Source organism: Podarcis erhardii, assembly GCF_964252035.2.
Source record: "Podarcis erhardii genome assembly, chromosome: 8".
Lineage (NCBI taxonomy): Eukaryota > Metazoa > Chordata > Lepidosauria > Squamata > Lacertidae > Podarcis > Podarcis erhardii.
The window spans coordinates 86,094,956-86,109,381 of record NC_138499.1 but is presented as its reverse complement, the minus strand read 5'-3'; the positions used below and the strand labels follow the sequence as shown (position 1 = coordinate 86,109,381).

General features: G+C 43.4%; 1 protein-coding gene across 8 annotated transcripts in view; it reads left to right on the top strand.

Moving 5' to 3' along the window:
- ENOX1 (ecto-NOX disulfide-thiol exchanger 1) overlaps positions 1–14,426 on the top strand; it is a 309,881-nt gene that overhangs the window by 210,135 nt on the left and 85,320 nt on the right. For all 8 annotated transcript variants that reach the window (XM_081872748.1, XM_081872745.1, XM_081872749.1 and 5 more), the window contains one exon: positions 7,880–8,113. In XM_081872748.1, coding sequence (XP_081728874.1) covers positions 7,880–8,113 — 234 coding nt within the window. The remainder of the gene's footprint in view (positions 1–7,879; positions 8,114–14,426) is intronic.

Genomic DNA, 14,426 nt, shown 5'->3' with positions numbered 1-14,426 from the left:
TAAGACAGAGGATCCAAATACAGCAGCTTAAATGAACCAATAGTAGCTGTACCCTCTGGAACCAAAAGGCAGTTACTTTACCCTAATGCAAATACAGACAATAATAATACAGATATAAAATCCTTTGACTCAATACACAACACACAGGATGCTCAACTCGAGGGACCATTCACCTGATCTGCTGGAACCATTCCTATGGTCTTGTTCCTGTGTTCACCAGAACTTTCCCCTGTTTTCTGCTGCTCTGTGATAATTCAATAGAGAAGACAGGCTCCCCAAACGGTGCCAAAAACCATTGTTTCATATAGGATTTTTATATATGGTACTGGCCCTATTCAGTCAGGACAGCTGGTTTTGATATCAGTAGCCTGTACTGAATTCTTTATAAACAGCCAAGTCCCAATCAAAACTTACCTGACTTAGTGAAAATGGCTAAGTCAAATATATCTCTCAGTCGGTCTTCTGTCTTCTTAGCCGATGGATTTCCTAATTCTAGGAGAGGATGCGGGCAATGCAAAGTATTTTTAAAATATGGGAATAGGCAGAGTCTTTACAGCTGCAGTTGCAAAGGGCATAAAAATTGCTGTGTAGATGATGGATCAGAACTGGGTCATTGATGCAAGTGGATAAACCAGGCACGCTAATGAGCAAGATCAGAAGAGACGAGGCTGTAAACACGGGGTGTAAATATATCACTTTGGGATATGTCCATCTGTGCTTAATGTGCACATCTGTGGTTGTGTTATTACACAGGTAATGACCCCAGTGTAAGACCTGGTTTGCACGTGCAGCAAAATGAATGGGAATGAGGTAGAAGTGAGTCAAATGGACTGTACCACTTCAGACATAATAATAATAATAATAATAATAATAATAATAATAATAATAATAATAATACCTTTATTGTCAATGTACAACCTGTGTACAATGAAATTAACCGAGCCGCCCTCCCTCCACAAACACTCAATCTCATTGCAGTCTGTGTGCTTGTCACACAACACACCAACCCCGAAAGTCAGCTGCACTATATTATTTTCCATTCAGCAGCCTAACAGCCCACGGATAGAAACTGTTTTTTAGCCTGTTGGTACGACTGGCTATACTTCTATATCTCCTGCCTGAGGGTAGAAGATTAAAGAGGTGCTGGCTGAGGTGTGAATCGTCCCTGAGAATTTTTCTTGCTCTCCTAAGGCATCGATCCCTTTCGATGTCATCTAGCAGGCTCAGGGGACAGCCGATGATATCATGCGCTGTGTTCACCACCCTCTGTAAAGACTTTCTGTCCGTGGCTGTCAAGCCAATGTACCACACTGTGGTACAATATGGGAGGACACTTTCTATTGTGGACCAGTAGAAGGAGGTCATCAATTGTTGTTTAACATTGTTCTTTCGCAAGACCCTGAGGAAATGGAGTCTCTGTTGGGCCTTCCTGAGTTATATTGTTTTTCCAAGTGAGGTCTTCACTAAGGTAAATTCCCAGGAATTTAAAGGAAGAGACTCTCTCCACACAACCTGCTCCTGATACAGAACGGGGCTAGTTCCCCTCTCTTCTTCCCTAAGTCCAACACCATCTCCTTTGGGATGCTCCTCACACTGCACATGCAAACCAGGTCCTACAATGGAATCATGAGGAGAACCCCTCATAACCTATGTGAGGATCCCAAACTGTTACTGCATCGTATTACGCTAGAATACTCATTCCACCGTATCTCAAACAATACCAGAAAGAGGAAAATAGCTTTGTATTTACTGGGTCTCCTCCCAGGCTTAATTTTCGTAAAATAATGTAGCAAAGTTCTAGCTTCTAGTGTGACAGAGAAGCTGCCGTGGGTTCGGCAGATGCTTTGTTTTAATTGCACTGAATTACTGTTTTTCCTAGATGATCTTTATTATGTTTTCAAACATAAAACATTCTGAAGAGTGTAATTTCTCAAGCCTGTAATAGACAAGAGACATAAAAATAGAATACGTAAGTTATTGCAACTACAGTCTTCATGTTACATGAGGATACGGCCCTGTTGCTGTCGTTTACAGTATAAAGGTGGATCACACAGCCAGTCCCAGATATGCTCTCCTCACAGAAGTCCCACACACGCCATTGAGGTTTCTGATGTAAACAGGGCCACACGGATTGAGTTCTCACTACTTATTTCATTTACTTGCCACTTTATGCCATCGTATGTGGGGAAAAATCATCAAAAAAAGGAAGTGGTAGGCTTGCTCCATCTTCCTTGTGACAGCCCTTTCAGTATTTGAAGATGGCTCTCATATCTCCTGTCAGTCTCCTGTACCCAGCTCCTTCAACCGTATTTCATAAGGCTTGGTTTCCAGACCCTTGATCATCTTGGTCACCCTTCTCTGCACACCTTGCAGCTTGTCAACATCCTTCTTAAATTGTGGTGCCCAGAATTGGACACAATATTCCAGGTGTGGTCTGACCAAGGCAGAATATAACGGTACTATTACTTCCCTGGATCTGGATATTAGACTTCGGTTGATGCAGCCTATAATATCCCTAGCTTTTTTGCTGCTGCATCGGAAGGTTGACTCATGTTAAGCTTGTGGTCCACCAAGACCCCTAGATCCTTTTCACATGTACTGCTAGTAAGCCAGGTGTTCCTCGTCTTATTTTTGTGTATCTGGTTCTTCCTTCTTAAGTGCAGAACCTTACATTTGTCCCTACTGAATTTCATTTTGTTAGCTTGCGCCCAGTTATCCAATCTGTTAAGGTTATTTTGAATTCTGATTCTGTCTTCTGTGGCATTAGCTACCCCTCTCAGTTTGGTGTCATCTGTAAATTGGATGAGCATCCTCTCAGTTCCTTCATCCAAATGGTTTATGAAGACGTTGAACAACAACGGGCCCAGGACAGAACCCTGCAGTACCCCACTTGTCACTTTTTCCCAAGATAATGAGGAACCATTAATGAGTACTCTTTGGGTTTGGTCAGTCAACCAGCTACAAATCCACCCAACAGTTACCTCTTCCAGCCCCCATTTTACCACCTTCCTCACAAGAATATCATGGGGGACTTTGTTAAAAGCCTTACTGAAATCAAGATATACTATGTGCACAGCATTCCCCTGATCCACCAAGCTTGTAACTCCATCAAAAAAAAAAGAAAGAAATGAGATTCATCTGACATGAGATATTTTTGAGAAACCCATGCAGTACATACATTGATGTTGAAGATTTTAAAGGTTAACATTCATTGAAGACAGAACTTTTCCTGGTAGGAATACAGTGGTGCCCCGCAAGACGAATGCCTCGCTAAACGAAAAACCCGCAAGACGAAAGGGTTTTCCGATTTTTAGCGGCTTCGCAAGACGAATTTCCCTATGGGCTTGCTTCGCAAAACGAAAGCCCATAGGGAAATCTCCGGGGACAGCGGGGAACCCTCCTCCCACCGCAAGCCCCGGGAAGAGAGGAGAAGCTGCGCGCCTTCCCCTCTGTTCCCGGACCTGTCCTGAAGGCTTGTGGTGGGAGGTCCGGGAACAGAGGAGAAGGCGCGCAGCTTCTCCTCTCTTCCCGGGGCTTGCGGTGGGAGGAGGGTTTTTCCTCCCCACCGCCAACATTCAGAAGGCTGTTCTGAAGGCTGGCGGTGGGAAGAAAAGCCCTTCTCCCGCCTCCAGCCTTCAGAAGAGTTCCCCGCAGGGCTCCCCAAGCTGTGAATGTCTGCCGCGCGCGAGGGGCGCTCTGCTTAAGAGCGCCCCTCGTGCGGGGCAGCAGGCTGCTATCCGCAGCTTGGAGAGCCCTGCGGGGAAGTCCGGCAGGGCTCCCCAAGCTGCAGATGTCTGCCCCGCCCGAGGGGCGCTCTGCTTAAGAGCGCCCCTCGTGCGGGGCAGCAGGCTGCTATCCGCAGCTTGGAGAGCCCTGTGGGGAAGTCCGGCAGGGCTCCCCAAGCTGCAGATGTCTGCCCCGCCCGAGGGGCACTCTGCTTAAGAGCGCCCCTCGTGCGGGGCAGCAGGCTGCTATCCGCAGCTTGGAGAGCCCTGTGGGGAAGTCCGGCAGGGCTCCCCAAGCTGCAGATGTCTGCCCCGGGCGAGGGGCGCTCTGCTTAAGAGCGCCCCTCGTGCGGGGCAGCAGGCTGCTATCCGCAGCTTGGAGAGCCCTGTGGGGAAGTCCGGCAGGGCTCCCCAAGCTGCAGATGTCTGCCCCGGGCGAGGGGCGCTCTGCTTCAGAGCGTCCCTCGCACCCGGCAGCAGGCTGCTTTCCGCAGCCTAGGCAGCCCTGCAGGAACTCTTCTGAAGGCTGGCGGCGGGAGAAGGGCTTTTCTTCCCACCGCCAGCCTTCAGAAGGCTGTTCTGAAGCCTGGCGGTGGGGAGAAAAGTCCTCCCCCCCCCACCAGCCTTCAGAAGAGGTCCGGGGAAAGACTGTCCCCGGACCTGGTCTGAAGGCGGTCTCCCTAGGAACGCATTAATTGATTTTCAATGCATTCCTATGGGAAACCGTGCTTCGCAAGACGAAAAACTCGCAAGAAGAAAAAACTTGCGGAACGAATTAATTTCGTCTTGCGAGGCACCACTGTAATGGAAATACAATTAGAAAAGGACCATGGAACATTATTTCAATATATGATCACAGCAGCAAGACTTATATACACAAAAGTAGAAGGGTTCATCATTACCTACCATGGAGGAGTTGATATGTTTAATTACAGAAAAATCAATGTTGATATTTACTAAAGATTGGAAACCTCTTGTGGACTTTTTGTATGAAAAAGAAAAAAGAACTTGTTATATCTGGGTTCTAGAAAGAAAATAGAAAGTGGAATCATTGGTTGTTACATTGGAGTGGGTGATTAGAGTATATATAACTGGCAAAGAATCAGAAGTTCTCGTTTTTTTCTCTTTTCCAATTTTTACTTATTTCTCTTTTGTTCTTCTTTTCCACTTCTTGGTTTGCATTTTATGTAGATTAGGTTTTTTATCTTTGATATATTAAAAAGATACTGGGTATTTGATATTAACTTTTGTATATCTTTTTTCAAACTTTAATAAAATATATGGGGGGATAAGCAAAGACTGATAAGTAAGCTATTAGGCAGCAATAAAAAGTTCATTTTAACCAGGGATGTCAGTTTATTGTGGAGTTGTTGCTGCTCCTGAAGGCAAGTTTTATGCAGCATCCACATGTTTTCCTCATTAAAATGTTGTACCGTACTGTTTTCCCATTAAAACCAGTACTGTTTCCACAAAAAACGCTACAAGTTTTTATATATATATATATGTGTGTGTGTATATATATATATATATATATATATATGCTTTCGTAGATTTTCACGGGTACAGGAATGCAGGTTTTGGTGTCCTCGGGTGTCTTCCCGTGTAAAAGTTGGGGTGTCTAGGCGACGTTTCGACGAGGTCTCACTCGTCATCTTCAGGCTGGTGCTTTCGGCTTCTTGTTACTGGAACAGAGCAGGATCTCAGTGTTTGAGTTCCTATAAATACTGTAGAGGGGGTGTGGTGTATAGCCTCCAATGTTCTGGGCAGAGAGGAAGTTCCCAGGCTAGTGTGCCTTTTCTTCTTTTGTTCCTTAATTACTTGAGAGATATCTTGAGTGATTTCTTGAGTGATATCCTGAGTACCACTTAGGTGGGTCATTAGGTGTGGATTAGTTGTTAAAGTCTTTGTGTCTTGACCTCTTGAACTTTGTGAAGAGTTTTCCTGAGAAGATGGCTGTACTGTACTTAGTTGTGCTCTGGCTTGGCTTCGTGTTGTTGCTGCCAAGCCAGAGCACAACTAAGTACAGTACAGCCATCTTCTCAGGAAAACTCTTCACAAAGTTCAAGAGGTCAAGACACAAAGACTTTAACAACTAATCCACACCTAATGACCCACCTAAGTGGTACTCAGGATATCACTCAAGAAATCACTCAAGATATCTCTCAAGTAATTAAGGAACAAAAGAAGAAAAGGCACACTAGCCTGGGAACTTCCTCTCTGCCCAGAACATTGGAGGCTATACACCACACCCCCTCTACAGTATTTATAGGAACTCAAACACTGAGATCCTGCTCTGTTCCAGTAACAAGAAGCCGAAAGCACCAGCCTGAAGATGACGAGTGAGACCTCGTCGAAACGTCGCCTAGACACCCCAACTTTTACACGGGAAGACACCCGAGGACACCAAAACCTGCATATATATATATATATATATATATTCCCAGTAAGTGGTGAATCTGAGTTAAAGATGTGGCATTTTGATGAGGACGTTGTGTGGATGATGCAAAAACTTGCATGGGTGTGCAACACCAAGTCCGCAATAAACTGCCGTGTGGAAGCACAGGGATCACATTCACAATATCAGTCTGTTTTCCTCTGTTATTGACAGCACATTTGGCTAAACAAAAGTGTTATGTGCCTTCAAAATGCAGATGGGTGCATTTCTTTATTTAAGCCATTGTTAACCATTTTTAGTCCAATGCAGGGTTTCCCAAACTTGGGTCTCCAGCTGTTTTTGGACTACAGTTTCCATCTTCCCTGACCACTGATCTTGCTAGCTAGGGATGATGGTGTTGGGATTTTCCATTTAAATTGCAGACGTGTGAGATTGTTACATGTCACATGTCTGTTTACATTCCAGCACAGTTTGCTGGAAAGTTCCGCTGTGTATTGCTTTTGCTTTTGACTCTCTCTCTGAGGAGACGGAAAGAGAGACAGCATGTTTCTTTGTCCTGATTTATGCTTAATAAACCCGTAGCTTGTTAGTATGTTTCCACAAGCCTCACACCTCTTCTGTTTGCTCAGTTTGCTCTGCTGATAAAGTGTGCTCAGGCTTTGAAGCCTGAGTCGCTGATTTACGTCGCACCTGAGGTCGAGGGATTATCACGGCTGGAAGGGCATGATCCAGCTGGGGGCTAGCCAGCTGGCTTCTCGACACCCGAAGGATGCCAACAGATGGGAGTTGTAGTCCAACAACAGCTGGAGACCCAAGTTTGGGAAACCCTGGTCTAATGGTTACAAATAGCAATCAGAGGGCAGGCCCCGCTCTCAAGTTAACAGTCTAAAATATGACATTATTATTATTATTATTATTATTATTATTATTATTAATACCCCGCCCATCTGGCTGGGTTTCCCCAGCCACTCTGGGCGGCTTCCAGCAAAACACTAAAATACAATAACCTATTAAACATTAAAAGCTTCCCTAGACAGGGCTGCCTTCAGATGTCTTCTAAAAGTCTGGTAGTTGTTCTTCTCTTTGACATCTGGTGGGAGGGCGTTCCACAGGGCGGGTGCCACTACCGAGAAGGCCCTCTGCCTGGTTCCCTGTAACTTGGCTTCTCGCAGCGAGGGAACCGCCAGAAGGCCCTCGGCGCTGGACCTCAGTGTCCGGGTAGAATGATGGAGGTATACTAGACCGAGGCCGTTTAGGGCTTTAAAGGTCAGCACCAACACTTTGAATTGTGCTCAGAAACGTACTGGGAGCCAATGTAGGTCTTTCAAGACCAGTGTTATGTGGTTTCGGCGGCCACTCGCAGTCACCAGTCTAGCTGCCGCATTCTGGATTAGTTGTAGTTTCCGGGTCACCTTCAAAGGTGGGAAAAGGTGCTGAGAGAGGAGGAGGAGGTGAGAGAGAGGAGGAGGAAGACAGCAAACTCAGACAATGGGTTTCACATATGGAGTATTTGTAGCAGCCAGTTCAAGGAGTGAAGCAGCTGAGCTAGCTGAGAGGGCCTACAACCCTCTCTTCCTCTTTTTATATCTGGATGGAGTGCTGTTGGCTTCTTGTTTTCCACATAATGAAACCACCGTTTTAATAGGCAGGCTTCAAGCAAACCAGCAAGCATAAATGTTAACTCATTGATACGATGCGACACATATGGACATAAATAAAGGAAAGGAGACCTGACGTGGTTTTTGCTTGTTGTTTCCAGGTTATCGCATGAGATTAGGATCTAGTACGGACAAGAAAGATTCAGGCCGACTTCATGTTGATTTTGCACAGGCAAGAGATGACTTTTATGAATGGGAATGTAAGCAGCGGATGCTGGCCCGAGAGGAGCGCCACAGGCGCAAAATGGAAGAAGATCGGATGCGGCCCCCTTCTCCGCCCGCCATCATGCATTATTCGGAACACGAAGCAACTTTGCTGGCAGAAAAACTGAAAGGTAACGGGACGTTTCCCAGCCATGTTATCGGAAGGTCGATAAATCTACAACTCTGTCACAATAAGTTGTGTGCATATTAATGGGTAACAAAGCATGTCTCACTCTTAACTTCCCTATAGCTGTTCAGGTGTGATAGCGCAGGCTGTAAGGTAAAGGTAAAGGGACCCCTGACCATTAGGTCAAGTCGTGACCGACTCTGGGGTTGCGGCACTCATCTCGCTTTATTGGCCAAGGGAGCCGGCGTACAGCTTCCGGGTCATGTGGCCAGCATGACTAAGCCGCTTCTGGCAAACCAGAGCAGCGCACGGAAACGCCGTTTACTTTCCCGCCGGAGCGGTACCTATTTATCTACTTGCACTTTGACGTGCTTTCGAACTGCTAGGTTGGCAGGAGCAGGGACCGAGCAATGGGAGCTCACCCTGTCGTGGGGATTCGAACCGCCGACCTTCTGATTGGCAAGTCCTAGGCTCTGTGGTTTAACCCACAGCGCCACCCACATCCCTAGTGCAGGCTGTAGCCTGTAGCAAAAGAGGCAGGCATACCAAACAAGACACTCTGCCTCCTCTCTCTCTCCACTGCTGCCACATGGGTCTCTCTCAATGTGTGTGTGTGTGTTTTAAAAAATAAGTCTAGGAACAAACATTTAACCAAATGCATGTACCGTACTTTTCTGTGTATAGGACGATGTTTTTTTTAAAAAAATTATGTAAAAAAATTGGGGTCATCTTATACACGGATAATGCATAGAAGGGATGTGGGATTGGTTGCTGCTGCGAGCCAGAGATTGTCAGCGGCTACTGGGCGTGTTATTGGTGGCTGCAGCAAGGGATGGTTTTGATTGGCTGCTGCAGTTGAGCGGGCGATTGGAGGTCAGTTCGGTGAGCGAATTTTGGCAATCCCCCCTAAAAAAAAGCTCAACAACTCTGGGCAATCCTTCCTGCAAAAAGCTCAGCAACCCCATTTTCTTAATTTGGAGTCCCGAAAAATAGGACTTATACAGTGTGTGTGTGTGTGTGTGTGTGTGTGTGTGTGTTATACATGGAGAAATACGGTACATGTGCTTAAAAATAATGGCAATGTATTTTCCTTTCACACATGATATCCTGAATGCACTTAGGGGTGAATAATGCAAAGACAGTCAAGATGTTTGTAACAGTTCTTGTTTATTATATGCTATCTATTGTAAAATTACATAGAATGAAATAAAAATATCAGAATAAGAAGAATAAGAATAACAACTAAAAATGCACACATGGTGAGTAGGTGTAAGATAATTAACTGCTCAGCTTCCAGATTCTTGTATCCATCACTGTTGTTCACAACGTGGGAGGCAGTTGTGTTCATCCCACGAGGGATTCACTGCTGTCCTCCTCCTCCTCCTCCTCCCCCCAGGTTGCTGATTTCAAATACTGTTAAAAATCACACAGCACCTAGGCAGTATGGTACCATTTCTACAAATGACAGAAAAATGTTACATGGTCCGCCAAGTCCCCCAGCAATTTTCAAGTGGTCTCTGGTGGAAAAAAGTTTGGGATCCAGTGCTAAGCTCATACAGAACAAGAGGCATTGTCCTGGGTCAAGTGGCCAATGAGATGGCTGCAATAGGGAATACCCAGCTTGATAAATGCGCAGTGCCAACTTTGTAGGCAAAAAGGACCAATGGGTTGGTTCATATTTGTGTGTTCAGACCCAGAAAGCTCCCCCCTAAATAAATTCACACATCACTCAAATTTTTGGTTTGGTTTTTGGCAGAATTTAGGCCACAACTTTATTGATTACAGAAAGTGAGTGGAGACTTCCGGTCGGCGCCAGCGTCTTAATGGCGGTCTTTGCCTCGAGCTCCGAGGCAGGACTGCTCCACGAGTTCGGGTCTGACCCGCTACGGCGAGCGGGGGACCCCTAAAATCACAGGCGCTGAAGCCTGTGAACAAGGAGATTCGGTGGGCACCTTTGCACCCCCCGGTATTGCGAAGGAGTCTTTTTAAAGGCTCCGGAGCGGCATCGGGTGTGAGTGCGGTGCTGAGGATCGTAACCCAGCTCGCGGAGCGAAGCCGCGTCGCCATTGACGGAGAGCGCCGATTCCTTCCTGAAATTACCGATTGGCAACAAAACCTGTGAGTAGGAATTACAAAATATTTGAAAGGGACTATTTTTAAGAAGATTCGGCTGAAAACGGGAAAGGCAAAAATTAAGGAAGTCAGCCTCCCGGAACTGCACAATCAATGCAGCAATGAAAAGAGCTAGCTGTATTTAAACGGAACGTTTTGTTTGAACTTTGCTAAACCCCGACATTGAAAGGACCTTCCCCCCACGGAGCGGGAGTAGGGGGGAAGGAAAAATTGGCTCAATTTAACCCGTTAGAAGAAGTAAGCTGTGAACGGGAAACTCTCCGCTGCCGATACCTTTGATCAGGCTGCCTGAGCGGTGAGCGCCTAGAAACGAACTGTCAAAAAGAGAGGACTATGGATACAAAGTAAGACTATATTTGAAACATAATAACGGGACTTTACTTGGCAGACCCAGATTTTTAAATGGCAACAAAGTAGGACTTTGGGTTGGATTTTATTTCCTTTGGGACATTGTATGGCTACTTGCTTCCCTGTTTCTTTGTTATTCCTGCTTGGATACAATTTCCCCCTCTAGAGGATTAAAAGAGAGACTGCAGTACTGAGGCAAAGTACTGGGATTTTCCACTTGCAACTTTCCTGTGAGAACGACCTTGAGTTATGAGCACGCCACTGGATGAAATATCAACAAGAAGCAAAACAAAGCAAGCTCAAAAGCAGGCTCAGAAAAGAAGCTCTATATCAGGAGCAGCAGCTGGACAAGAAAAAGTAACAACAGCATCAATGGATTCTATGACACAGGCACTGCTCAAAATAAACCAATCTTTAGAAGTACTCACTAAGCAATCTACAGAGAACTCCAAGAAATTGACAGAATTAACAACAAGACTGGACTTGAACACAACGACAATATCGTCTAACACAGAGTCTATAAATCGTTTAATACAAGAAAGTACGGAAACAAGGAAAATAGCTGAGACTGCTAAAATTACTGCCGAGGAAACCAAGGGAAAATTTGTACCTATTGCAAAGAAGGTACATGAACATGATGCAACCTTAGCTCTTATGGAATTGGAGAGGAAAGGTAAGAATCTGAAATTGAGACTGGTACCAGAGGAGGAAGAGGGCAACCTTGGGGAATTTCTCACAGATAAATTTCAAGAATTTTGGACTGATGAATTAGAAGGAGAAGAAGATGAATTTGTAATAACTACAGCCTTCCGGATTGGCAGGAAGCAAGGCAAGAAACCAAGGGATTGTTTAATCACCTTAAGATCCAAGGAAGAAAGAGATAAAATATTGAACCTACATTTCCAGAAGGCATTGATTATTAAGAATTCTCAAATACAGATTTACAAAGATATTCCTAAATATTTTTTGGAGGTGAGGACTCAATTTAAAGATTTAGTGGATTTGCTGAAACAAAACAACACTCCATTCAGATGGGAGTTCCCACAAGGGTTGTCCTTTAACTTTAAAGGGAAGAAAATTAAAATAAAAACAATCCAAGACAAGGAACATTTTCTGGAGAGAAATTTTGAGGACTTTCAGAAAGGAACCGTGAGTGAGAGGGAAATACCGGATATTGCAAACTTATCATTTGGACTGACTCCAGCACCGACTGATCAGGAACAAGAACTTGGAGCGGTTGGTGGAAAAGACACCCAGTAACAAAAATGTCTCTGCAACTTCTGAGTTGGAACTGCAATGGTCTTAACCATCCCCGAAAAAGGACTCAAGTGTTTCATATATTAAAGAAAGAGCAATTAGACATAATATGTTTGCAAGAAACTCATATTGCCAGAATATATAGAAAACTTTTGACAAACAAAAGATTAGGACTGGAATTTATTTCCTCAGATAAAGTTAAGAAAAGAGGAGTGGTGATCTATGTCAAGGAAAAATGGTAACCAAAAATGATTTTTAAGGATGAACAAGGAAGATTTCTGGCAGTGGAAATTCAAATGCAAGGAGAAAAAATTTTGATCGTAGGTATTTATGCACCTAATGAGGGGAAGGCTGAGTTTTTCAAGAAGTTGCATGAGACATTAACGGATTTTATGGACTATAAAATTATAATGATGGGCGATATGAATGGAGTCGTCTCCACAAACATGGATAAAGCTCAAAGACAAGTAATCTCTAAGGATGGGAGACTACCAAAGACTTTTTTTGAACTGACTGACACAATGGACCTGATTGACATTTGGAGAACAAGGAACCCTCTGGAAAGAGAGGGGACCTTCTTCTCTGAAGCAAAAATGACATGGACCAGGATTGACCAAATATGGATTTCTAGCAATCTGGCACCAAGGGTTAAAAATACAGAAATCTGCCCAAAAACTTGCTCTGATCATAATGCAGTAAAGATGGAAATGAAATTGACAACAGCTGGAACTTTTAGATGGAGAATGAATGACACCCTTTTCAGAGATGAAGCAATCTTAAAAAAGGCCCAAAAGACTTTGAAAGATTACTTTGAAATAAATCTAGGAACAGATCTGGAAAGAAGAATAATATGGGACGCAAGTAAGGCTGTCATGCGTGGTTTTTTAATTCAACAAAACTCAATAAAAAGGAAACAACAGAATGAGAAGAAAGAAAAAATTTGGAATCAGATGAAAGAAGGAGAGAAGAAACTGAGGTCAAAACCAAAATCTCAGGAGATTTTAAGAGAAATAAAATACTATCAGACCCAATACATGGAACTGATGAATCAAGAAATAGAATGGAAAATAAAACAAATGAGACAAAAAACTTTTGAATCAGCTGACAAATGTGGGAAATTGCTGTCATAGCAACTGAAAAAGAGACAAAAGCTGAACACTGTGACGTCCCTTGAAGTAGAGGGAAAATTTATAAATAAACCAAATGAAATCAGTAATTGTTTTCAAAGTTTCTTTAAGAAATTATATGCACAAGGGCCGAAAGATGAACAAGAGATAGAAGAATTTATTAAAAAATTTGGACTATCAAAGATCTCGGAAAAAAATAAAAGGAGTTTAAATGAAAAAATTACGAACCAGGAAATTGAGGGTGCCATCCAGAATATGCAATTAGGAAAATCACCAGGGCCAGATGGACTGACGGCGAGATATTATAAAGCAATGAAGGAATGGCTAACACAATCATTGAAAGAAGTGTGTAACCAAATTTTGGAGGGGAAAAAGGCTCCCGAATCGTGGAAAGAAGCATTCATCTCACTTATACCGAAGACAGAAACTGAGAAACATCAAGTTAAGAACTACCGCCCTATATCACTCTTAAATGTGGATTATAAAATTTTTGCAGACATTTTAGCAAAAAGATTTAAAAAAGTGTTGTTAGAGGAGATTCATAAAGATCAAACAGGCTTTCTCCCAGGGAGACATATGTCAGATAATGTAAGGAATATTATAGATATTTTGGAACTACTGGAGACTGATATAAATAGAAAAGCAGTCTTAATTTTCGTGGACGCGGAGAAAGCCTTTGACAACATCTCTTGGAGTTTTATGAAGAGGAATCTCCATGGGATGGGGGTAGGCCAAAACTTTGAAAACGGTATAGGTGCAATATATTCAGAGCAAAAAGCTAAATTAATTGTGAATGGTGTAGTCATGGATGAAATCCCAATAGAAAAAGGGACACGACAGGGTTGCCCAATATCCCCTCTATTGTTTATATCGGTCCTGGAGGTGTTGTTGAATATGATTAGAAGGGACCAGCTGGTTGAAGGAATACACCTCGGAGCTAAACAATATAAGTTAAGAGCATTTGCAGATGACCTAGTTTTGACTTTACAACAGCCAGAAGGCAGCACAAAAAGAGTTTTAGAGTTAATTGAAATATTTGGTCAGGTGGCTGGTTTTAAATTAAATAAACAAAAGACAAAGGTATTGGAAAAAAATCTAACGATGGGGGAAAAAGATAGTTTCCAAAGGGAAACTGGTTTGGAGATAACAAAAAAGGTGAAATATCTAGGGGTGAATCTAACATCTAAAAATATGAATCTGTTTAAAGACAATTATGAGAAATGCTGGTTGGAAGTGAAGAAAGATTTTGACATATGGTCTAGATTGAGATTATCCTTGTTAGGCCGAATTGCTGTTATTAAGATGAATGTATTGCCGAGATTGCTGTTTTTGTTCCAGACACTGCAAATTATAGATAAGATGGATTGTTTCAAGAAGTGGCAGAAAGATATATCTAAATTTGTCTGGCAGGGCAAAAAACCCAGAATAAAATTTAAGATTTTAACTGATGCA